General features: G+C 39.8%; 1 protein-coding gene across 3 annotated transcripts in view; it reads left to right on the plus strand.

Annotated features, from left to right (window-relative positions):
* Positions 1-1,472: 1,472 nt before the first annotated feature.
* Adam28 (ADAM metallopeptidase domain 28) overlaps positions 1,473-26,482 on the plus strand; it is a 55,568-nt gene continuing 30,558 nt past the window's right edge. For all 3 annotated transcript variants that reach the window (XM_050121869.1, XM_050121871.1, XM_050121872.1), the window contains exons 1-11: positions 1,473-1,619; positions 8,384-8,487; positions 12,963-13,039; positions 13,763-13,841; positions 15,415-15,491; positions 17,029-17,221; positions 19,718-19,789; positions 20,825-20,896; positions 23,098-23,267; positions 24,858-24,942; positions 25,711-25,841. In XM_050121869.1, coding sequence (XP_049977826.1) covers positions 1,568-1,619; positions 8,384-8,487; positions 12,963-13,039; positions 13,763-13,841; positions 15,415-15,491; positions 17,029-17,221; positions 19,718-19,789; positions 20,825-20,896; positions 23,098-23,267; positions 24,858-24,942; positions 25,711-25,841 — 1,112 coding nt within the window. In that variant the 5' untranslated portion in view covers positions 1,473-1,567. The remainder of the gene's footprint in view (positions 1,620-8,383; positions 8,488-12,962; positions 13,040-13,762; positions 13,842-15,414; positions 15,492-17,028; positions 17,222-19,717; positions 19,790-20,824; positions 20,897-23,097; positions 23,268-24,857; positions 24,943-25,710; positions 25,842-26,482) is intronic.

Here is a 26,482-nt window from a genome sequence, read left to right on the forward strand (position 1 = left end):
CTTTAGCACCAAAATGTGCTTTGTATTAAGATGGTGTATAAGGCATGTGTCCCAGCTACGGGCTATGCATTCACAATCTGTTCTCAGGGTGATTTCTACCCCACAGGGATCTTCTCATTAGAAATAAGGGTGTGTGGTGTGTGTGTGTGTGTGTGTGTGAGAGAGAGAGAGAGAGAGAGAGAGAGAGAGAGAGAGAGAAAGAGAGAGAGAACTAAGAAACATGAAGGTGTGTGACTACGAGCTCAGACAGCATGGAGTTCAAATTCCACCTCCTCTATTCCTGCCTGGGCAATGTGAGCGAACAGCCTAATACTCTTAATCTACACAATGGAGACCGCAGAATCTTACTCTTGTGGACACTTTTATGTTTTTAAACTCCATTTTTCCACAGACAACATGGAGGTAAAATGGTACTTGACAGACAAATGTGTCTGTAGGACTAATATAACAAGAATAATCATCTAAGAGGGTACCTAAAATTTAATAAGCAACTAAACACATTCCTTTTTCGTTTCAGAGTATGATTTCTGCACATATCCAAGTGACAGGCCCAGAGACCGCTCCTCTTCCCTCCTTAGGTTGACATTCCCGTCTTACACAGGACGTTAGTGAGGCTGCAAACACCGTGGTGGTCTGGAGGGTCTTGTACTTGTGTTGGCAAAATTTTGAGGGGAAGGGGAGTAACTCAGTTGGCCAAAGCCTTGCTAGGCATGTGGGAAACCCTGCATTTGATCTGCAGCCCTATGTAAAACCCTGAGTGTGAAGGTCCTGCAATCCCAGCCCTCGGGCTAGAGACAGAAGAGTGCAGAGTTCAAGTTCATCCTGTGCTACACAGTATGTGGGAGCCTGGCCTAGGATTTATGAAGTTTTGTCTTCAAAAGTTTCTTATTTCAGGACAGTCAAAGCTTCTTGTGAACATCATTGTGTGAGATTACAGGGCAGAGTAATTGGAATAAGATATTAGTTATAGATATCGTATAGATATAAGATATCACATAGATATTAAAAAGAATTAGAAAATAGCTATAAAATAAATACATACGAAAGAATAATATTCTCCATAACTTTTTATTGATTTAGCTGGAAAAGATAAATCCATATATTTAAATATATTATATATAACATATGTATGCATGATATGCATGTATATATATGTATGCAGAATGTGCATATTCCAAATATAATGACATATATGGTATATAACCTGGCATATATATCAAAATACCTCAAGGCAATTACTTCCTTGTGACCTACTGAGCTATAACAATACACTGAAAACTTGCTATTTTACTCTTGAGTGGGTAAATTCATAGAGAAGAAGGAGAGGGAAACAATAGCTGCTAATACAGGAAATTTTAGAGCCAGCCAAGAGGCGGTCAGGACTTCCTCCTGCCATGCCATTGCGGCGGGACCACAGCTCCCAAGTTGTGCAACACCTTCAGTAAACACTTGCTCATGCGTACACAATGAAGCAGGGAGTTTCACTCTGTCTCCCTTAAGAGGAGGCTGGGGCAGAAGCAGCCTTACAGGTGTGAGCGGAGGCAGGCGCTGCTCCTGGGACCGCAGCATGTTGCAATGGAGTCTTCTGGTAGTCTCTTTCCTCCTTTCTCCAGTTCCAGGTAGGTGTTAACCCTTCTCTGGGCTCTGTTCAACGTGTCTCAGGACCGCATGCTATTCAGCCGCTCCTAGTCATAGGTATATAATACACTGGATAGCCGTTTCTTCCCCTTTGCCAGTTTTACTAGCCTTTTGGGCTGGTTTTAAGCTGTGGTTTGAAGGCTGTGATGGATGTGAAAGAGGGTAAATAGAGGTTTGTGTGAAGCATTTATTTTCAGCTGTTACCTTAAAAGAGAAAAGGAAGCTCTTATATTTATATTTAAACCATGAATATGATCTTTGAATCAAAACCAAAAAACAAACAAACAACAGAAAACCACAAAGCTATCAAAACCAATTGTGTTAATTTTTAGTTCAAAATTTGAGTGCTTACGCCCATCAAGGATTTGAGAAAGTACCTGCTCTTGTAATTCAGCAACTTAAAACACTTTGAACAGCACGTTTTTAGGCTCAGTGGTAATGGATACAGTTAATTGGCAGGGTACCATGCTCAATTTTGTGAGAAAGCATTGTGATGTTATTGGTGAGGAGGAGTCTCAGACAGGTGTGTTGATAACTTTCCCTTACAGTGGTTACAGCAGACACCTAAGAATTTGGATGCAGTGAATTCTTCTTCATAACACATTCTAGCAAGTAGGTTGCACCATTTAAAAAATTCTCCGCTTAGACAGTGGGGCTGATCTATTGTGAGCTCACCAAGGCCAGCTGGACTACGACTGAAAAACCATGGGATAAAACCGGACTCTCTGAATATGGCGGACAATGAGGGCTGCTGAGAAGCCAAGGACAATGCCACTGGGTTTTGATCCTACTTCATGTTCTGGCTTTGTGGGAGCCTAGCCAGTTTGGATGTCCACCTTCCTAGACCAGGATGAAGCGGGGAGGACTTTGGACTTTCCACAGGGCAGGGGACCCTGACTGCCCCTCAGACTGGAGAGGGAGGGGAAGAGGAGTGGGGGGAGGGGGAGAGGAGATGGAGGAAGGGGTAAAAGGGAGACGGGGAGGGAAATGGGAGGCGGGGAGGAGGCAGAAATCTTTTTTTTTTCAATAAAAAATTATATTTAAAAAAAATTCAGAAGTATCCATAAAGGTACAGAATTGTATCAACATAAATGAGGATCAAATGAAGAATGGAAAGTATTACATGATACATTTGATATTTTGTATGAAAAGAAACTACATACTATACATGATACCATATGGATGAAGATTATAATCATTATATTAGCAAATAAACCAGATATAAAATGTAAACAACAACAAAAAAATTCTCCGCTTAGGCTCGCACGCCTGGGACCTGACAACACATTTCTCTAGCTTCTCTGCGTCTGTGTCTGGAGCTTGAATCTTCATCCTAGCTGGCAAATGTTTTACTGGATCATGGAATGTTTGCTGGGACCCAGGAGTAGTGAATGAATGGTGAACAGAAGTGAGGGTCAAGCACAAAAAGATTGTCCTCCTCAGTAGTCCTCATTGTCCGCTATGTTCAGCGAGACCGGTTTTATCCCAGACTTTTTCAGACCCAGGCCAGCTGGCCTTGATGAGTTCCCGATAGAACATCCCCATTATCTTAGTGTGTGGGTGCACCCCTTGCGGTCCTGAGTTCCTTGTTCAAGCTCTCTCTCTAGACCTGGATGGAGGTGGGTGGTCCTTGGACTTCCCACAGGGCAGGGAACCCTGATTGCTCTTTGGGCTGACTAGGAAGGGGGACTTGATTGGGGAAGGGGGAGGGAAATGGGAGGCGGCGGTGGGGATGAGACAGTAATCTTCAATAAACAAACAAACAAACAAACAAATAAATAAATAAAAGCTTGTCCTCTTCCCCGACCCGCTCTGCACCTTCTTACTAAAAATGGCTTCTCCTTTGTTTCTCAAGACTTGTAAAAAGTGTACTCAACACCCTTGAATTTTAGGATACTATTATATTCTTAACTATGTGAGCTCCTGGCTTAAAATTCCTATTTGGATTTGCAGAAATTGAAGTGTTTGTAGGGATTCCTTCCTCATATTTCTGAAAACATTGTCCCCAGTGCTGTTGGGGACATCACTCTTAGTAGGAATAGAACTGTTTGGGAGTCAGCTCTGCTCAAGGGGAGAAAGATTCAGCAGATCCAGTGACAGTCTCACGGGTGATGGGGGTGCATGCATGCTTCTGTCATTTCAGGGACATCCGGTAGAAATCTACATCAGAACATGGCAGCAAGAGATGCAAAGTCTTAGAATCCACCCTAGAAGTCTGACGTCATTCTGGTTGGAAAATCAATCCTTACTGGGAGTCTAGCAAGGGTTTTCCAGCCAGAATGCAAGAAACAAAAGATTTGTTTTCTTACCTCTTCCTCTTTATTTCTCCCTCCACATCCTTTGTACTCCATGCATGTGCCTTCTGGCCCTATCTTTTACCTGGTTCCACTAAAAATAAAAGAAAAATATGTAAAATTGGGCCAGATGCTTGTAATGAACTTCACTGTTCCCTGAGAAAAGTGACATGGGATTTCATCATAGGAAAAGTAAAAACACATATTTAAAAAGACACGGAAAATGTTTAGGGGAAGAGGTAATAAATTAGTGCATTGACAAAAGACAAATCTCCATCTCGTTTGTCTAGGGATGCAGTGGCTTTAAAAATACATTTATTTTAACTAGCAGTTATTTCTGGCCTTTATAAAGTGACTGGAAAAAGTAAGCTATTATTCACAATTTAACCTATATAGCCAAATAATAGACTCCCTTAGGATATGGGCTCTAGTTTCCCCCTATACTCACTTTTCCTGAATAATGTTCACAAGTTCAAGAGTCTGAGGGGGACAGAGAGTCAATGTCATAGCATAAACTTGTGTTAAAGGCTTGATGCCTCATTTGGAAAGACAACCCTGACACAATTTCTAACAGAATTGGAGCAACATGCAGATGCCAATATTATGCACAAATGGTCCCCCAAACGGACCCAGCTAGAACAGCATTCTAGAATGAGGTCGGCCATGTCAATTTCATTAGTGAGTCCTGCTTTATTTTGAACTAACAGTGAAAATAGTCTGATCCACAACCACAGACTCGCACCTCTAACTCAAGCCAAACTGACTGCCTTCTCTCTCTTGATCCAGTTTTGCCGGTCAACACTAATTCAACACATGAGTTCTGTGGGAGAGAGAAAGCAAACAAGCATTCAGACAAATTTAATAGAAACATATTGTGTTACGCCTTGGATTTGTGTAATCCCTGGATGGCTGTTAGCTAGCTCTGTTTATGCCACTGGCTTCTAAATAATGAACTTGATTTTATTCACCTGGGAGGAGGCTGCCTCCTCGCCATCAAATGAGAGGATGCGTGAGGCAAACAAGATCTGTGTCTACTCCATTCCTTTCCATGCTGTGGAAATCCCGGCACCTCAGACATCCTATTTCTAGGGTCTTCTAGCTTTCGGGAGAAGCAGAGAAATCCTATCTGTCTTCTTTAGAGTACGGACTGTGTTGCAAGAGTTTGGAATGAACTGGAAACTTAGCTTATTTTATATAGCTAAGCGAAGTTGCTAAAGACTTTAAAAAGATACACTTTTGTTTGTTTGGGTTTCTGCTTGGAAGTGCCTCCCCATCGAAGAGTGGGTTGGAAATAAATTTCGTGAGTAGTATACACTGCGCTGAGTCCAAAGTTAAGAACGAGTTGGTGGCTTTCTGTTTCGTGAAGTGTTAGGCTTTCAACTAACTGGAAGTGTGTGTTCAATGCATAGGGCACCCAAAAGTGCTTGCTGTTGGATGGGGTGACCTAGTTCCCTGTTCACTTTCTCCCCAAAGAGAAGTGGGGCTGTTGTCACATTCGCTCTATAGGAGGGTCAGGTGGATATTGTCATCAATTTATGACTCAAAGGGTTTCCTGTTAGAACCACACGTGTTGGGGATGAGCCCAAACGATATGACCATTTGTCACAAAAAAAAAACCCAACAAAAACAAAAAACAAACAAACAAAAAAAACAAAAAACAAAAATAAAACAACTAAAAAAAAGTTTATCTATGTGGGTGCTTTATCCTTAGGAAGAGTAACTTAAACACTGTGCCATTGCTACAATCCTCCAATATGTCATTTAAACAGTTTAAAAAGTTATTTCTACTTTGTAATTGTGAGTTTGTGAGGCTCTCTCTCTCTCTCTCTCTCTCTCTCTCTCTCTCTCTCTCTCTCTCTCTCTCTCTCTCTCTCGGTATGTGTGTGTGTGTGTATGCAGAATGCAGGTATCTGTGCATGCTCTGAAAGAGCAACAGAGGCTCCAGAACTAGAGTTTCAGGCAGTTGTGATAGGAAGTGAATTTGGGGTCCTCTGAAAGGGCAGGAAGTGCTCTTAACTACTGAGCCATCTCCCCAGCCTCACCCCTCCCCTGGTATGGCATTTAAAGAAAAGAAGTATTGTTTCTCGAGTATTAGTGAGAGATGGCTTCATAACTCAACATTCCCAGACTAATTGCGACGATTAGACACCGTAATACACCAGGCAACACACTGTCACCGTATGGCGTGCTTGTTCTGTGCCAGTGAATTAAGAGCCTGCAGGGAATTGTTCCCATGCCATTAGCTCACTTCTGGCAAGAGCTGTTTCTTACCTCTTGGCATCTCACTGCTCTGAAGTAATCACAAAATTTTAGCAGGCGAGAATGACCATCCCATGTTTTAGAACATTAAAATATTATTTTTGTGCACAATACTATTACTTTTTCCACTGGCATTGAAATGAATTGTGCATATGTTTAATAAAAGTTTGTATTTCATTTCATAGAAATAAAAAGCACAATGATTACCTCATGACTGCAAGAAACGAGCAACCCAAGAATCTTGTGGACTGGGATTAGAGATGTAGGTAGGGAAGCCCAGCTTTGGGATCTGGAAGTAGAAGGCTCTTGAATTTGAGGCTAGCCTAGTGGGGCCTGGAAAAAATGAAGAACAAACAAAAAGACAAAAAAAAAAGAAAGAAAAAAACCTTTGTATTACTATAGAAGCACGATAAAGACTTACTTGTCACAGCTGATGAAAATGTATTTTAATGAGCGTGGTCCTTTTGAATACATTATAGCGGTTTGTGTTTGTTTGCGTAATATTCTAGACTACTTGGACATGTCTTAATCTTCTTTCACTTTCCAGGCAGTTAAAATTTTCCACATCTAAAATTAAGATGTTGTAGTATCTGCACATGACTTTAAATGTTTTAATTTCTTTACATATTTTACATTTTTGTGTAAATGGATATTTTGCTTATATGCATGCCTGTATCCACTTACAGGCCTGGTGGCCAAAGAGGCCAGAAGAGGACCTCAGATTTTCTAGACTAGAGCTACCCACATTTGTGAGTTGCTTTTCTCCTGTGGGTGCTGAGAATAGAACCTCGGTTCTCTGCCAGAGCAGCCAGAGTTCTTAAATGTGGAGCCACCTCTTCAGCCTTAGCTTTGTTTTTGAAATGTATTCAGTAAACAGCAAGCTATGGAGAGAAAGCATCTTTCCTTCATTATCTTAATTGCTATTTTGACTCTGAGTGCATCCTTAGGGCTTATGAGCTTTCCTAATCTCCTGGGTTAAATGGTTCTTGTGCGGCCAAATGAACTAAAAACATTCCAAACCGACATCACTAGAATTTTTTTTTAACTTTTTGCTTCAATTCTCCTGAAAATAAAATGCAAAGGAATTAATGCTTATTCTCTAGAAGTCATTGCGCTAAGCTGTCGAGTGCTATCCTGCCTGGTGAACTCTGTCATTTATGTCTGCTGTTGGGTGGGCAATAGTAGTACTGGTTTATCTAACCGTAAGTGCTTGATCAGAGAGCTAGGTTTGCCCTCAGAGAAACTCCAAATAATGACACAGAGAAGAAAAGGAAGCTTTTTTTTTTTTTTTAGACCCTGATGCAGGCATCCCGCCTCTGTTCTCTGAGCTCCACTGGGTCTTCTTCCCAAGTGGGCCTTTAGGTACCTAGAGCAGCCAGAGTGGGACATTTCCTCCGGAGGTACCCGCGGAGAGCTGGGACCACACCATGTGGAGAACAAAAAGAAAAATTAAAAATATGGAAAGCTCTGGATTTCTCTTTAGCCTAGTTTCCAGAAAAGGCTTGGGCCTGAGCCTCTGAGATGGGAATTGGTTGTTTGAGGTGACTCTCTATTTTCCTCGCGGCGTGAATCTGACCCCCCACCAGCTCTGCCCAGATCAGTGCCTCTGTTTAGATTCTCTACTTTTCTAATTTTCTTATTTTTCTATGCCAAAAATGAAGGCTTGTCAGGACTGCTCATGATAGCCCTTTCTTTGATCCTAGCATCAGAGCATTTTCTCACGGGGACGATGTTTTAAATATTACTATTGAAACTTCAAAGGAGCATGCATTTTGATCAGAAAGGATGTGCATCTGATTTCATTTTCATAGCAGCGAGGTCTTGGAGTATTTCTATTGTGTTATCATGGGAGTAACCAGCATCCACGGGAATGGAATGCTGCTTAGCTTGTACTTGTCTCGCTCTCCTCCTGTAGAGTCACTGCCCAGATCCAAAAGGGTAAAAAGAAGTGGGAAAATTAACAAAAATGTCCTCAGAGAGACATTTGGAAACACCTCCCTGAGGAATACCAAAGGACAGAGATTAAATATTGGGGTGGGGTGGGGAATGGGTTTCTAGTGTTCTCCAGCTTTCCCTGTGTCAGGACACAAATCGCTGAAGGGCTCTGTGTGGCATCACCAATCATGGTGGCCACTTCTGAACAGCTGGTTCTGTCACACAGCTTTGTCTTCTCTTCCTTCTTTCTCCCCCAGCAAGTGCAGCCAAAGAACTCCCTAAGGACAAGAATTATGAAGTGGTTTATCCCATAAGACTTCACCCATTGCGCAAAAGAGAGACCAAAGAGCCAGAGCCAAAGGTTAGTACGTCTGTGATTGTCTTCTTTCTTGGACATGTAGTCTATGTGTATGCCTGGGCACATATGTATACATGCGAGAACATGTAGGGGAGGCCATAGTCATACTTTTTTCTTTTTAAAGATTTTATTTATTATGTATAAAATACAGTGTGCTGCCTCCATGTATGACTACATGCCAGAAGAGGGCACTACATCTCATTGTAGATGGTTGTTAGCCACCATGTGGTTGCTGGGAATTGAACTCAGGACCTCTGGAAGAACAGTCAGCATACTTAACCTCTGAGCCATCTCTCCAGCCCTGGTCATAGTCATTCTTACATTGTCTGTCATGGTATACACTTTGTTGAGAGTCTCAATGAACTGGGACACTCTCATTCACAATTAGGCTGGCCAGTGAGGATCTACCTGTCTCCATGTATTTTTGGCTGGGATTAGAAGCATGGACCATCATGCCAGGCTTTTTAAAGAGTTGGGTTCTGGGCAAGGAACTTAGGCTCTAATGCTTACATATCAAACACTTTACCAACTGAGCATCTCCCAGGTAACTCTTCTGGTTTTCTCGATGACTCTTGAATACACATACACATACACACATGCACACACACACACACACACACACACACACTTGTGTTTTTTTATATACTCACATATGCATATTTATTACTTTGGAGACCAATGGTATTAACTGTTATATTAGTTTGTTTTCCAAGTTTTTAATTTTCACTATAGCCCAAAGTTCTTCTTACTTCATTTTATGCATTAAGATTCTGATAAGTGATATGTGTAGTCACAGAATACATACTTTGATATTTTATAATAATTTATGCTGTAGGCTTCCAAATAATTATATATAACTTACAAATTCTACTATTTACCTATCTGCCCACACACATAATTATTGCCTTAAACTAGATTCTAAACCAGAATCAGAAAATAAATATTACAAAACATTATAAATTAGCATTTTGTCTGAAATTTGTACCTTTTCTATGTAGAAAGCATTAAATTTTGTATAATTCTTATATTGTAATGAAATAACACGTTGTCAGGAAGCAGTAGCTCAGATTTTTAATTAGTCACAAGAAGAAAGTTAAAACATGATATGCAGATCTGGGCATGGCAGTGCACACTTGTAATTTCTGGGGTTTATCTATATGTTTGTGAGTTGGATATCAGCCTGGGCTATATAGTGAGTTGTGGGCCATCCTGAGCTATACTTAGAGGGCCTATCTGCAAAGTAAAATATGATGTTCCATTCAACAACAACATTTTAATTATATACGTTCTGCAACATTTGATGAGAGTCAGAAACACAGAGATAGATGGGATGTCAGTGATAACTGAAAACATCTAAAATGCAACTACTCAGGAGTGCATATTCCCCTATCAGAAATTTCTTCATTCAGTTTCTTCCAACTCCAATTGGTGCTAGCAAAACTCTTAGTAGACTCTGTGCACCAGGCTTTTTCCTTTTGCGCCACCAACCAGCTCCCAAATCATGACATGGCGATGTCTTTTTAATTATGAATGTTTGTTCTAGCTTAGGTTCATTTCTGGCTAGCTCTTTAAGGTAAATTAGCTTGTTTCTGTCTACCTTTTGCCTTGTTTTTTTAACTTTCTTTCTTTCTTTCTTTCTTTCTTTCTTTCTTTCTTTCTTTCTTTCTTTCTTTCTGTCTTACTTTCCTGTTTCCTCTAGTGTCTGTCTGTCTTGTGACTTCCTGGCTTCCTGCCCCTGGGGCTGAGGGCTTTCTTTCTCCCTTATTCTCTTCTCTTTCTTGTTCTCTCTTTCTCTCAAGCCTAGATTTCTCCTCCTGCTTATTCTCTCTGCCCACCAATCCTGCCTATCCTTTCTCTGCCTAGCTATTGGTTATTAAACTTTGTATTAGTCAAATCAGGAGCCTTAGGTAGGCAAGGTGGAAACAGCAACACATCTTTCCATAATTAAGCAAATGCAGCATAAACAAATATAACACAGCTTTACACAGATAAGGTAAAATTCTTCATCATAAACAAATGAAACACATCTTTACCTAGTAATTGCCACAACAAGTCTTTCCCAAAGCATCTTTATCAGGAAAATGTCCCACCAACTCTGATGGAATCCATCTGCAGCAGAGTCTTCCTCAAGGAAGTTTTCTTCGAATAACTTCTTTCAATGTCAGCTACATTTTTGTCTAAGTGTTTTGAGGAAGTTTGAACATAGGTAAAGTGAGTTTATCACAGCTATGAAACGATCACAAATCAAGCTTTTATTTCAAATTTATATTTCGATATGAAACCATAGATTATTTACTGGCTGCGGTAGATGGTCAATGAGTTCTTAAGTTATTTATACATTTGTGCCATTTGCCTGTGTGTATATATGTGCAAGTGCAGGTAGTTACCTGTAAGGGTCAAAAGAGGTCATCAGACACCTTGGAGACGGAGTTACTGGTTCTTGTGAGCCACCCTTCTTATGTGTTAGAAGCCCCACTGGGGTCTTCTGAGAGAGCAGCAAGTGCTCTTAACAAATAAACCATTCCTCCAGTCTCACAATTTTGATCATTAGAGTGGTTTTGCAGAGGGATGTGTATGATGTTGTGTGCTTGTTGTTACTGCAGACACATTGCTTGTCTAGGCTAACTCTGAACAGCCACACAAGCCTTATATTATTCTGATATATGGTGACCAAGTGGCAAGGGTGAGTGTGTGTTCACGTTTAGCTTTGCTAATTCTGTTTGAAAACTCTGACTTTAAATAATCCTCTGTCTTCAAGAGCATAATGGTGGTGCTTATACTGTGTAGAAAATAGAAGATTTAACTTATGCAAAGTGAAGTAGATTGAAAATAACTACTCTACCTGTGGTACCCAAGGTATCACATGCATTATGACACATTTTCAAGGGTTTTCTGGTTTCTGTGAATGGGCTCTTTTCTCTTCTTCTTCTTCTTCTTCTTCTTCTTCTTCTTCTTCTTCTTCTTCTTCTTCTTCTTCTTCTTCTTCTTCTTCTTCTTCTTCTTCTTCTTCTTCTTCTTCTTCTTCTTCTTCTTCTTCTTCTTCTTCTTCTTCTTCTTCTTCTTCTTCTTCTCCTTCTCCTTCTCCTTCTCCTCCTCCTCCTCCTCCTCCTCCTCCTCCTCCTCCTCCTCCTCCTCCTCCTCCTCTTCCTCCTCCTCCTTCTCCTTCTTCTTCGTGACATCAGTTATTTGAAAGTTAGTGTTAGTGCTGTCTTTTTCGCTCCTCGCCAGTGCTTATGTCTGACTCTCTACCCTTTCTTGTGGATTCTTTGCCACTTAAATGTTTACACACACACACACACACACACATGGACGCACATGTGTGTGCGCGCACACACACAAACATTTCTGTCTCTCTCCCTCCCTCTGTCTCGATCATTGTATATATTCTGTAAAGTCATTGTGGTATATTTATGTGCAGACTAACAGGATCATTTCCTGAAATCACACTTCATGGCTTGTCTTACACAATTTAGTTCTTGATTCTAAAATAACGTTGGTTTTACAAAATATAGGGTGGCGTGTGCATATGTGTACATGTGTCTATGAGAGTAAAGCAACCTTCCCTTCTAGTTTGAAGCTATTTACTTGGGTATTTTAATTTTTATTACATCTATTTGTTTAGTACATATATATGTGTGTATGTGCGTGTGCATACATACATGAATATATATATATATATACACACATATATACAAATGTGGGGGGTGCTCATGGCATGATGCTTATGTGAAATTCAGAGTGGAAAGGCAGGAGCTGCTTCATGCTTTCATTCACTAGTGACAGAGTTCAGGTTGCTAGGCAACCCTTCACCCACACGTAAGGTGGCCCTAGTTAAAGGCACTTTCTAAGTCTTTAGCATATCCCTACACTCCCACCCCCTCATCCCATCCTCTAACCTATGTTCCAGAATGTAAATATTTGTTTCCATAAACACTTGGTGATCCAAATAAGGCCTTGCCAAGCATATCAAGACTATATATAAAGATAGCAGATAAGGGGCCTAGAATGGAACTCAGTGATAGAGTCCTTAGCCAGCATTTCCAAGATTCTGGGGTCAGTTCTCAGCACACACTCACACATGTACACACATGCACACACAGAGCTTATTTGTCTGTTTAGTTGGTGGATTGATCTATTGCACAGGGTAGAGACCAGTGGTTCTCGACCTTCCTAGTGCTGTGACCCTTTCATACAGTTCCTTTGGTTGTGGTGACCCCCAACTATAAAATTATTTTTATTTCTACTTCCTAACTACAATGTTGCTACTGTTATGAATTGTAATGTAAATATTTCATATGTGGGATATCTGATGTGTAACCCCCCAACAGAGGGGTCATGACCCACAGGTTGAACACTTCTTGATAGACAGTTGGTCTCACAGTACACTGCTAGAGAAATCAAGCATTACTTAATAAAGATTACATCTATAGAAATTGCCACTGGTTGATCATAAATAACTCTTGGTGTATTTTTTGCAGGAAGCATTTGAAACTGAGCTAAAGTACCAGATGACAATCAACGGAAAGGTGGCGATCCTGTACTTGAAGAAGAACAAGTGAGTATGTGTCCAGCTGCTGCTGTCCTCCCTCGCGACAGGCTACAGTGGGAACGTGTGCCAGCAGGGGCCGTCATAAGCTTTAGTGCCTCCAATTCTTGACCCTCCAGCCTTCACTCCCAATGAGCCCAAGGAGCCAGCCAATGTGCTTTTCTCTTGAGTGGTAGAAAGACATTAGGTAAATTAATAGTTTACTAGGCTTTTGAAACTTTGTAAGTAGAACCCAACAATGAGGTGCAAGAAGACAGGTTAGATTGTTTTACCAAGGACTGGAGTGGTTCCAATATAATTTGCTTTGAGTTTTGCTTGTTTGTCCGTTTGTGTGCTTGAGAGAGGGCCTCACATTACTGTCCTTTAGAAAGGACTGGGGCAGGGGGGAGGCGGGTAATGCTATGTCTTTGTGCCAAACTCCTTGCAGGAACTGCTTTCTACCACCTTTGACCTCGGTTCTGCTTCTTCTCAAGTTTCTCCTGGGAATAGCAACCAAGTCCCCTGTGATGAGGGGCTTTTTCCACAGCCCTCTGGAATGTTCCTGCCCCCACCCCCTGCTCCCTAGCCCTCCGGCCTGACCAATGTGAGCAGTGCTTTCCTGTGTAGACTTGTCGGGCATGTAGGGGAAGCTGAGGAGTTAACACTTGTTTTCACAGCTTGGGAAGGCTTATTCGTTTGCTGGACTTTCACAGTTGACATGTGTAACCACGCTCTTCCTTTTTCTTTCTCCAGCAAGCTCCTAGCACCAGGCTACTCGGAAACATACTATAATTCCAGTGGAAAGGAGGTCACCACAAGCCCACAAATCATGGTAAAACAGCTCCCTAGTCCCTTAATATTGCATTGCACCCTGCAGGCTTACCTCCAGTGTCCTTGCCAGGCAAACAGGGCTGGAACTGCTTTTGCACTCTTGGTCTCCAATAGCAATAATTACTTAATTGATCTTCTCACATTATTATATTTTCCTAAGAATAATGAAGGGTGACCCTAGAAACCTTTTCCAGTTTTCATGGGAGGCAGGCAGTAGGAGCTCATATTATTTTAAAGACTTGTTTTCTGAGAGGAACTCTGTAACATGAAGAGATACGCATGCCTGGTATTTTTAGACATTTGTTATCACACCTCCAAATTATGTGATCTGTCACACTGAAGACTACTTTAACATTGAGGTGGGATTCCCCTGTGTATGCTGTGAATATGTTTTATTATCACTGGTTAATAAAGAAATTGCTTTGGCCTGTGATAGGGCAGAATAAAGCCAGACAAAAAATTTGAACAGAGATATATAGAGAGAGTAGGTGGAATCAGGGATACATCATGGAGCTGCTGAAGGAGAAGGACTCTGAATCCTTACTGGTAAGCCACAGCCTTGTGGTGATACATAGATAATAGAAATGAGTTACCTTAAGAGATAAGAACTAACTAGAAATACGCCTAAGCTATTAACCAAATTGTGTTGTAACTAATAAAGTTTCTGTGTGATTATTTGGGTCTTGGCAGTTGGGAAATGAATGAACAGTTTCCATATACATACTGGTGCCCAACAGGAAACAAAGGCTCAGTCTTCTTTTACATCAATTGTCGAACTCCATATTGTCATAAGTAACTCCGCTCTTGATCTGTCCCCTGAGCTCCTCATGTGGAGCTTGACACATGGAACCCAAAACTGTGGCAAAGCATCTACCTCAGGTCTTCTTTTGCTGTTGCAAGCCTTCAAACTTTCTGGGATTATGTAGGCACATTGCTTCCAAGATAGAAGGCTCTGGTGTGGAAAAGCCACATGGAGAAATAACTCTGGAATTTTGCTCCAAATAGAATCACGGCCTGTTGTGCAGATTCATTTTAATCTAGTTTGACTCTTTGGACAAGCAACCTGAATAACCCATAGGTTTAAAAAGGAATGGGGGAGTGGTCACTCCAAATTGGAAAAAGTACAGAGAGTTTTACATTTTTATAGAAGGAAAGTAAGAGTTAGATATTTGGAGACTCAGATTTTAAACTTAGATAACAAAATCTATTTATTCTTTAAATAGTGCTCAGCTATTTTATTATTACTAATGCATTATTAGTAATACAGTATTACTAATACATTACAATAATATATAGAATATACTATGATGTATAATGTTATGTAGTACACTATATTTGCAGTACTATATATAATACACACTGTATAATATAAGCATTTAGGGAGTCATTCACTATCATAATTGATTTAATACATAAAATGCTTGTATTTAATTTTTTCAAAAGTCTCTGACTTAACTACTATGCAGCAGAAAGTTGTTTCTATTCAAAGATTTCAAATTCCAGTTGGTTGTGGAGTCTAAAACCTCTGAAAGTCTGCAGACTTTCATTTACAAAATATCTTTCATTCCCCTTAGGTTAACTGCTACTACCAAGGACACATCATAGATGAGAAAGATTCTGAAGCCAGCATCAGCATGTGTGACGGTCTACGGTGAGACTTCAGGAATCTTTCCACATCCCACTGGCATAGAGTTCATGTCTGAAAAGTCTGAAGATCCTCAAGTATAACTAATTACATAATATAGTTAAGTGTGATTCCTAAGGGCCACACAACTTTGAAATTTCACACCAACATACCATTTCTTTTAAAGTATGAAAATTATACGACTGAACCGCCTTCCATTTTGTTTTTGTTCTTTTTCTCATTTAAAAGTGAAGAGTTTTTTAGACTCAGTTTTATAGTCAGACTCTTTGAGAGTGTAGTAGCTCCTCTAACCTCTCCTCACTTTTATTAATCTCTAGTTTTATTCTTAAGAACATCTGTGTCCTTCTGTCTGGTTAGTGACTCCCCATGTTCCGGTCTACCCCATCAATACCAAGAACTGACCAATTGCCTTTTCCACACTTTTAGTTGGATACCTTAAAGAAGAATTTAAGTTTTAATGTGTTCTAAACTAAGTCAATCAATTGTCTCATAAATCATTACTTTCCCTGTGTTCTTGACCTCATGAGTGGAATAATCATTATAACTTAGCCAGTCAGGCATCATGAAGCCTTGAAGATTCCCTGCCTCATCTCTTGAGCCTCCATTTCCTTATCAAGCTCCAGTGATTATGTCTTCTAGTTACATCCTGTTGGTTCGCTATGTCTGTCTCTACTGAAACGTTCTACTTTAACCACCATGCACTTCAACTGAACCATCTGAAATAAGCACACACACTTGCTGTCTTCCAGTTTTAGACACTGTATACTCATGCATTTCTACTTCATACTAATTAGATATAGCTGCATATATATGCCTCTGCTAAATAACCACATATACTTTTTAAATGATTTCTCCACACTCATTTTTCTCATTTTGAATATAAGGTTCATGAAGGAAGAGACTGTGAGATCTTTTATTCCCCGCTTTCAGTACAGGGCTTAATAGTCTCGTTAAATATGATGCAGACCAATCTTAAGCCATTGGAGCTCTAGATTAATTAAGGAGTGAAAACACAACTGGAATTTCTTGTCGTTTGCACAAAAGTTAGTAAGCCTTAAAAACAACGCAGTGAGCAACCAGCCACGAATCATCTCAGACTTCAGTACCAGGGCTTATGAAGATGCTGGAAATCTTCCCTGGCCACACACTTCACCCGCCTCATCTGTCCACCCCTACCACCCTCCTCCTGGCCCTTCTATTTTCTAGTTTATAGACTAAAAAGTGAGGATGTTTAATTAATGTTTCTCTGGATTCTTGGTTAGTCAGAACAGGCCTAGAATTTTAATCCCTCATAAGACTCCAAAGCGACCGTCCCTTTCAACGCCCCTGTAGTGTAGGAACGGGATGAAAATTGAAGTTTGAATCAGTAAACATTCTCCAGAAACAAGAAAGCTGGGCTACTTTGTTACCATAAGATTAAACTTCTTTGGCCTTGGCTAGGAAGTCATGAAGCCATTGAAGACATCTTTGGCCTTGGCTAGGAAGTCATGAAGCCGTTGAAAACACTGTTTCGTTAAGAAGTCTGAATTCTTGTGCTCCTCAGGGGCTACTTCAGTCAAGGAGATGAACGATATTTTATCGAACCTTTGAGATCTGGGAGTCTGGATGAGCATGCCCATGCCGTCTTCAAGGACGACCCCAACGAAGATCAGGCTAACAGCAGCTGCGGCGTGGACGATGCGCGATGGCAACAAGGGCTGCATGGGAACGTGGTCCCATCAGCCACCAGACTAATTGTATGTAGAGTTTGATTGTTGCTGGAATTTTAGTTTTGTGTCCTAACCTGGGTCCTAATCCTTTCCTTTTCTTCTTCTCATGTATGTGTATTGTATGTGCAGGCATATGTGTATACATGACCCTATGTGTGTCTGTAGAGACCCCTGGTTGATGTCAAGTGTTTTCCTCAAATGATCCACAGCTTCGATAATGAGCCACGGTTTCTTGATGAACCCAGCACGAGCCATTATTGATACTCTCTGCGTAGCTAGGTGGCTCCAGGAATAACCTGTCTCTGCCCTTTCTGTACTTGGATTAAAGGCAGGCTGCCACACCCACGAATCTTTCACAGTGGGTTTAGGGATCTGACTACCAGCACTCACATTTTCACAGGCAGGGTTATATCTGCTCAGCCACCTTTCCAGCCCTTGGTTCTGATCTTAGCAGTGTGCTTGGTTCACATTTTATAGTCACCACTGAAACTAATAACTTAAACTTTTACTGATGGGAAAAGTTGTATGTTACTAATTCGCTTAATATGAATCTGTGCACAAACTGTTACCATCAACCATATGCGAAGGCTAAAAAGAAATCTGAGCTATGATATAAGACAGCGAGGAGCAGACAGCACTCACAGAGCCCTCTGAAGCTCGCCACAAAGCACACACGTACAAAGACTTTTCTATTGTGGTAGAAATACGATGGATTTGCACTCAAAGATATTCAAGTGTGCTAGAAGTGCAGTAACAAGCAATATAAAAGTAGAGTCTACCCTTAGGACCACAGAATATTCTCTTCTTTGGAGAACCATTTTTAAAAAGACTTACTTATGTATTTTGTGTATGAGTCAAATCCCATGATAGATTTTTGTGAGCCACATGTGGTTTCTGGGAATTGAACTCAGGATTTCTGGAGGAGCAGCCGGTGCTCTTATCTGCTGAACTGTCTCTTCAGCCCCAAAGAATATTCTTTCTTGTGTGGAATCCTGTTCTGACCACAGAAGAAGAAACAAACCCAGCTGTTTCCAGCTGTGTGGTGTGCACTAACGTGTTCCTGTCCGTTTACTTACATTGCTTGATGATCTCTTCCAAGTGTTCTCAGAATCTGGGAACACCAGGCAGACTGCTTCTGTGTAAAACTGGAGGCCATTCTCTTTGTCACGGATTGAATCTTCACCAACCTTATCTAGGAAACCAGAAGAATTTGCCCTGGCTACATGTTTCTCTCAGTATCATGCTGGTTCTGGCTGGCACTAGCCTCTGCTCTTCCCATCTTGATTCTTAGGGATCATGTAGAAATGGCCTTGCTTTCCCAACCTGCTACTGTGTGCTGTGTGCTGTGTGCTGTGGGCTGGAACACCTTTCTTTCACTCCTCTTCTGGTTGGTCATTTGATATTAGAAGCCCATGGCAAACTGTTCCCTGCATTTTGCTTTCTCAGTGAATTCTTCCCAGGTAATCTCATCTTGTCCCACATCTTCTTTCCTTCAGTGGAACACTGTAGGGCTAGGATATTGCTCAACTAGTAGAATGCTTGCTACCCATCTCTTCACGTATTTCAGGTCTGCATTGGGCTCCCGGAGAGCATTCCAAGATCACCATGACAACAACTTGCATCCATCCTTTCTACGTCTGTTTCCATCCTAGCAGAATCTACTCTCCCTGGCCTAGGTTGAGTGATGCTTTGTTATAAAGTACATCATGCTAAAGTCCCTGGGTGGCTTTCCACTCATCACATTTAGAAGATAGTTCCAACCACTGCCATTAGTTACAGACGTCTGTCTGAGTCTGTCTAGCATTCCCTACTTTGTATGTCTCCCTCCTATAAATTTTTATTCCATTATTCTGATGAAAAAACAACATTTTTCCCCCGATTTTTAAACAAATCACTGTCAATTAGCCAAAGAGATCGGGATTTTACATTTTTTTCTTTTCTGGTTTACATTCCAATTATTTTCATTTCTTGAGTTCCTGTTTTTATGAGTATTCCATGTAGTTCAAGTCTTTAAAAACACATCTTCTAACTCTCTATTTTGTAATCATTATCTAATAACCCAGCTTCAACCACTCATTGAATCCATCCCACAGCACTAATTACACTTGATGTGAGTATGGGTGTGCCTGCTGGTGCGGGTGCAAGTGTGTGTTTGTCTCTTGTGAGTTACTAAGCTGATGGACCAAGTACACTTATCTCTCCCAGTACCCAGAGTGCTGTGACTGCATAGAAACTGCTGGTAAATATTCTATTGCTATAGAAAATGGGAGATAAATATACATCTCACTAGATAGTATGTAAGAGTCTACCTTCAGTAATTTGTTTCTGATGATGGAAACATGAAAGACAAGCATTTCTGAACTCTGTCTGCTTGCATGCCTGAATGTGGTGGTAGAGTTCCAACAGCAATATTTTCTGTCTTGATTGTCAGGTACCATCTAATCTCTTCTAAGGTGGCACGTGTTAAGTAAAAGATCCACAGAAAAACGTGTTGTCTTAGTCATGGTCTTCCTTTTATTTCAGAAGCTGGATGGTGGGAAGGCTCACGAACCTAAGACATATATTGAATATTTTTTGGTCCTGGATAATGGTGAGGTAATTACATCAGATAAATGCATCTCACAAAATTCTCTTGTGCATAAACTTATTGTGTGAAACATAAATGTCTAGCTCCATTTGGTATTCAAAAATATGAACCATATAGAGAAATTATTCTAAGTCTATGAAATTGATATTTATAATAAAATAGACAAGTGTTTCTCCTTCTCAGAAATAAGCAAATGACAAATATATATATATATATATATATATATATATATAAAAATCTCATTGTTGGTCCTATAAATCTCTTTTCTTACTATCATTAGAGATAAACTTTAGTTCCCATTTAAACTCCTTCATCATCATGTTGTCATTGGTAAGGCAGTTAATTTGTAATATAGGATTTATGTTCTGGAGGAGGCAGTCATAAGTGCAGAAGCCCAGTGGATGGGCTCTTTGAAGAAAGACAACCTTTGGTGATAGATCCCAGAAGACAATTTCTTTTCTAGGAACACATTTTCGAGTTTCTAAACAAGCGCTCTGTGTGTTTAATGCAAAAAAAATGCTTGGATATCAAAACTATGGGGAAATTAGTTAGCCCAGAACCCAAATCTCTGGTCTCATTGCATTAGATACATCTACTATGCATATATTTATAATGATAAACTGTGCTTTGTTCTGATTATGCACAGTTGGGAAATCATGAAACTTAAAGCACATTTAGAATAAATCCTTTGCTCTACTGTGTCACAGCTTTACTTGAGACAGAGTCTTGGTATGCAGCCAACGCTGTCCTTATCATGGTCCTCTTGCCTCGGTCCCCAACTGTTGAGATGGCAGGTGGACCACCATGCATGGCTAAAGTTTTAAAAGCTATATGCTCTCCTACTATTTCAATTGAGGAAACATATGTTATTCCCAGAAAATTTAATGTTAATTTCCATTAAAGATGAATTACTTTGCTTTTATCTTCTAAATATTAATAAGTGATAATTACTTATAATCACTGTAAAGTTAGTTAAATTGTCTCCAATTATATTAATTGCTATCAGCTCCCATTTCTATTTCTGTCTTTTCCTTGCCTTTTAGTTTAAGAAGTACAATAAAAATCTTACTGAAATAAGAAAGAGAGTGCTTGAGATGGCCAATTACGTCAACATGGTATGTTATATTTTATTAAATGTAACTTTTAAACACTTTGTTAAGAGATGACCTTGAATGTTTCTATGAATGAGCATGAGTCCAGGATGAGGAGCCAAGTCCCCTGAAGCTAAGGCTAAAAGGGACTCCAAGGAATGATGATGGGTTTTGCTATTTCAGTAGGTATTAATATTGCTGAAAGGTCAGCTTCCAGCAGGCCAGAGAGAATGAAGAAGATTATAGTGATGGAGCAGCTGTATACACACAGGAGACGTCTGAGGGCCAGAGCTTAATTCTTCATTATAGCTTTCTATAGCTTTTCTGTTCTATGTTTCCCCTTTATCCCTTTTATACCACACAAGACAAAGATTTCTATGCGAGAAAAGATCACCTCCTCACCACAAGCTACTTATTTTCCAAAAACAGATTAAGGTCTTTACATAAGAAGAAATCATATTATAAGCAGATGCTACATGTTTTCCTTAGAAGCCTACAAGTAGTTAAATATTTTTTTTGGTATTAATTTTCCCAACATAACATCTTCACCCCAAAGCAATGGTTCTTTTATTACCTATTAACAGAGATTTTAACAAGCCAAATATTTGTCAGCCAGTTCTTTTGTACTAACAGGCAGCTGCTTGAGGTTTAGTACAGCAGATTTCTATTCTTTACTCTAGAAAAACTTTAAACAAGTGGTCAGCTGATCATCAACTTTTCTTTGCACATAATGGGATCATTGAATTTCCTTTCGCAACTTTGTTTTTTCAAGGTGCATGCCGACTCCTGTGATGAATTCTCTAAGTTATATGTTCAAGGAACTCAGGCCTACCCTTGGTTGGTCATAATACTTTCTTTAATCACCATCCTATTTTCCACTGGCAGAATTTATGGGTTACAATGCACAAAACATCTCTGTTCTCATTTTCCATTCTCTGCAAATCTTTTATCTAACGTGGTGGCGTCTAGCCTAATTGTGCCCTTTTTCTATCTCTTATTGGAGCAATTTGCAGAGTAACCCAAACTGATTCCCTAGTCATCTTTATTAACTGTTCTAACCACTTGTATCTTTTGGATTAGCTTCAAAAGTATTTGATACTTTCCAATTAAATCATAGATCTAATTAATCACCATAGCCCTTATAAAAAATCATCTTCATCATGATCTGAAAGTTAATTGCCCAGAAAGGAGTGGGATTTTCTCAAGAAACATCATACTTCTAGATATAGTGGGGTCCATTCATTTAGTAATCACACCATGCCACACACAGCAGGAACATAGCAGCAGCAAGCAGAAGGAAGCGTAAGAGCAAGAATGTACCCAGCATAACTTTGCTATCTATCCACTGGGCTGTATTCCATAAACTACATTGGCATCCTCTGATATCCCCACCGGCATATTAGTACCACCCTGTGCTTAAGACCAAAAACAACAAATCAAACTTTATTTAGTAAGAGTTTTCCCCCAAATCCACTTAAGAAACTATTTGTCTTAGTTAGAGTTTACTATTTCCCCACCATGACCACAGCAACTCTTATAAAGAAAACATTTAATTGTGGTGGCTCACTTACAGTTCAGAGGTTCAGTCCATCATGGTGGGAGCATGGGGGCCATGCAGGCAGGCATGGTGCTAGAGATGTAGCCAAGTGTCCTGTATCTTGCAGCAACAGGAAGTCAACTGACTATTACATTGAGTGAAACTTGAGAAAAAGACCTCAAAGTCTGCCCCCAAAGTGATACACTTCCAACAGCGGGTGTGGCTCAGATTAAATGTGTGCCCTCCAGCCTCAAGGTCTGGATTAGAGGTGTGTCTCATTCAGCCTCTTCCAACAAGACCACACTTCATCAAACAAGCCACACCTCCTAATGGTGCCACTCCCTATGATCTTATGGGGTCAAATATATTCAAACTAGCCCAATACTGATATCCAAATCCCAATAAAAAATTATTCCAGGGAATTAAAAGAAAACAAAAAACAAAATAGACCCATTAAGTCTAGAACTGTAGTACCTTTCTTACCCATATTAGCTCATTCAATCTTGAAAACAACCCTCAAAATGTTACTTAAGATAATTTCCAGATTAGCATGTTTATCTGAAAAATTATAGCAATGTGCATAGTGATAAAGGACATGACACTTTTGAAAGACAAAGTGCACTGAAAATATTAAACAGTAATCTCACTATTATAACCTATTGCTTTTCTATGTATTCTCTTTGGACAGCTTTACAAAAAGCTTAATGCCCATGTAGCCTTAGTTGGAATGGAAATCTGGACCGATGAGGATAAAATAAAGATAACCCCAGATGCCAACAGCACCCTGGATAACTTCTCTAGATGGAGAGGAAATGATCTACTAAAACGGAAGCATCATGATATTGCCCAGTTAATCTCGTATGTATAGTTCCTTCTTTGCACTCTGCATGGCATGTGCCATAGGCTCTACTATCAGAGCCTCAGCAATGAAGTGATATCTACATCTTACATGGGGCACATGTAAGATATAAGGAGAAAATTGAAAAAGGGAAATTGAAAGGGTTTTAAAAAATACACAGCTGGGTCCTTGTTGAATATGATTTACTTTGGGTCCACATATTGGCTTTTGAAAAAAAAAGTAAAGATAACATAGGCTATTATTTATTAGAATTCTGTTTTATTGTGTCTACACAGAAGAAGGACAAATTTAGACCATGAAAAGAAAGATTTAGACTCTGTTTAGAAGAACCGAGTCAATTTAGCCACGAGATAGGAGAAACTTCTAGAATCAAAGTAAGATTGACTGTTGCATTAAAACCCCGGACTGGGACTACTCTGCTGAAGGGGCATTTGAAAACAAGAGATAAAGTAATACAAGCATTGAACTTTGGCTTCTGAGATTAAGAATGTGCCTTTGCACAGGTGCATAGTTTCAGTCATTTCAGACAGTAGGAAGCTGCCATCATGGATTTGAAATGGCTAAAAAATCTGCTTCCTCAGGCAACAGGGCATGACATGGAAGTGGGTGGCCTATGTCCTGTAGAATTAATTTATATTTTGTACTGATCATAACAAATTAATTCAAAACTTATGACTTTAATATAAGCTTAATTCCCATATGTATGTACACACACACACACACACACACACACACACTTGGGCTAGTATGGCTGGAACAGGCCAGGCTATATTCCTCTATATATAATCTTTCATATGGCCAGCGTAGATTTCCTCCAGTGTAGCAGTCTCATTGCAGTAGGATTAAAAAAAAAAGTGTTTGGCTTCTCTCACATCAGCATTCCATGAAGCCCAGGAGAAACTTGGCTTATTGTGACCTAACCTTAAAGTTTACACAGCATTACAATGGATGTGTGATCTTAACCATAACAGATGTGTGCTCTTAGCCACGATGGATTATGATCTTAATGGCAATGGATGTGTGCTCTTAGCCACAATGAGTGTATGATCTTAACCACAATGGATGTATGCTCTTAGCCACAATAATTATATGGTCTTAACCAAAATCCCATACCACAGTACCAACCCATTTCCAAGATAAAGGTGCTCATTGGGCTATAAGTGCTACAGGAATGACTCATTGAAAGAAGGCACAGTTGAAGAATAACAAGCACAAACTCCTTAGCTTGGAAGAGTGACTTCTAGATTGAGACACACTTTTGGGTGGAGTCTGTTCCTTAAGGAGAAATGTAATGAGCTCCTAAGTTATGACCTTAGTTACTAGAGAACCTAAGCGATTTGAACTTTTCCAAGTCAGTCAAGTTGCTGTATATTTATATACTAGAGAGCAATGGCATAGAGAGATGAAAATCATAGGCAGGATTTAAATGTGTAGGTAAATTTTAATGGAATGCTGAGAAGATATTTCTTGAATGGATTAAATGATGGCTGGCAATTTAACTTGCTCCAGTACTTGTTTAGAGTTCTAAATAAATTGTTTATAAAAATACAGGTTCCCCATTTTTACATTCATTCTTTTCTTCCTTACAGCTCAAGAGACTTTTCTGGATCAACAGTGGGCCTCGCTTTCATGTCTTCAATGTGTTCCCCTTATCATTCTGTTGGTGTCATTCAGGTCTGTTTGAAGATCAAATATTGGTTCTATGCGACTCCCCAACTTTCCTACCCTGTCTATGGAGTTAGGGCTTTCCTACTGCTGCTTCTGGGTAAATACAGTGACTGAAAGGCAAACATTGACCTAATCTTGCATTTTGGGATAAATCTGATGTATTCCTAAAGTGTTGTCATCATTCACAGTGCTAGTACATCTTCAGGATCCCTGCTCTAGACTCAGGGGTCGTATCAATCTACAGTTTGATTTTTACTATAGCGTGATTATTAAAGGTTTGGTTGTTATAGTGAATTTGACCACACTAAAGGACTTGGAATATATTTCCAGCTCTGATTTTCTGCATTGTTGGGTAGACTTGCTACTGCTTCTGCCAAAATGTTTATCACAATACACCAGTAAAACTGTGTGGTACTGTAGTTTTCTTTTAGAAAGAATTTTGAAGTCAAATTTTATTGGGTCAGTCAACTTTGGGACTGCTCAGATTATCTTTATTTGAGCAACCTCGATAGTTCCATCTTTCAGGGGGAAAAGATGTCCACCAACTGACTATATTCACTACAATCTTTTCTATATGGAGCTAACTTACAAGCTTATCCTCTTATAATATTGATGGTAAATACCTTTTCTTTTTTTTGTTGTTGTTGTGATCAGTTTCAGTTGGTGTTTATCAATTTCTTTGCTCTATGCAAAAATCATTGGTACTTTCAATAGTTTTTCCTCTAAACATCACCATGAGAAGTACATGTCATTCTCCCCTGTTATTACCCTTAGGATCACAGTAACTACCATCTTCGAGTTGCAGGGACAATGGCTCATGAAATGGGGCACAACCTCGGTATGATCCATGAATATTTGAGTTGCAAGTGTCCATCTGAAGTCTGTGTAATGGAGCAGTCACTAAGGTGAGGGTGTTGGGGCATGCTGTCTGTCCCAGGTTTTGATGTACTATGGTTGGTGCTCTCCTCAAGGTAATAGTCAACAACTTGTTCAAGACTTTGTCTTAGAATTGGAAGAATTTTAACAAAATCAGGAAGTTTACATTTGTTGTCAAATTTTCCATAAACTTAGAAAGAGTGATTATAGTACAGAGTTTTTGAAGAAAAATCTGATGTCCTTCAACAACAGAAGAGTAAATAAAGAAGATGTGGCACATTTACATAATGGAGTATTTCTCAGTTGTTAAAAAATGCCATCATCAAATTTTCAGGCAAATCGATGGAACTGGAAAATATCAGCCTATGCAAGGTAACCCAGACCTAGAGAGACAAATATAATCTGCCATCATCAGAGAAGGTTCTTACCACAGATGGGAACAGAGGCCAACATTATACAGAGACTGAGAAAGCTTGGAACCTTCAGTCTTAAATGGGATGTCTCCTCCATTCTATTCCCCCTTTCAGAACCCAGGGAACATTGCAGAAGATGGGGCAGAAAAGTGTTAGAGCAAGAGGGGATGGAGGACACCAAGAAAAAAATCCTTGTAAATCAACCAGAGCAAAGCTCATATGAACTCACAGAGAATGAGGCAACATTCCTAGGGTCT

Source organism: Alexandromys fortis, unplaced genomic scaffold (assembly GCF_014885135.2).
Source record: "Alexandromys fortis isolate MF-2015 unplaced genomic scaffold, M_Fortis_MF-2015_v1.1 scaffold_203, whole genome shotgun sequence".
In the NCBI taxonomy this organism is placed as follows: Eukaryota; Metazoa; Chordata; class Mammalia; order Rodentia; family Cricetidae; genus Alexandromys; species Alexandromys fortis.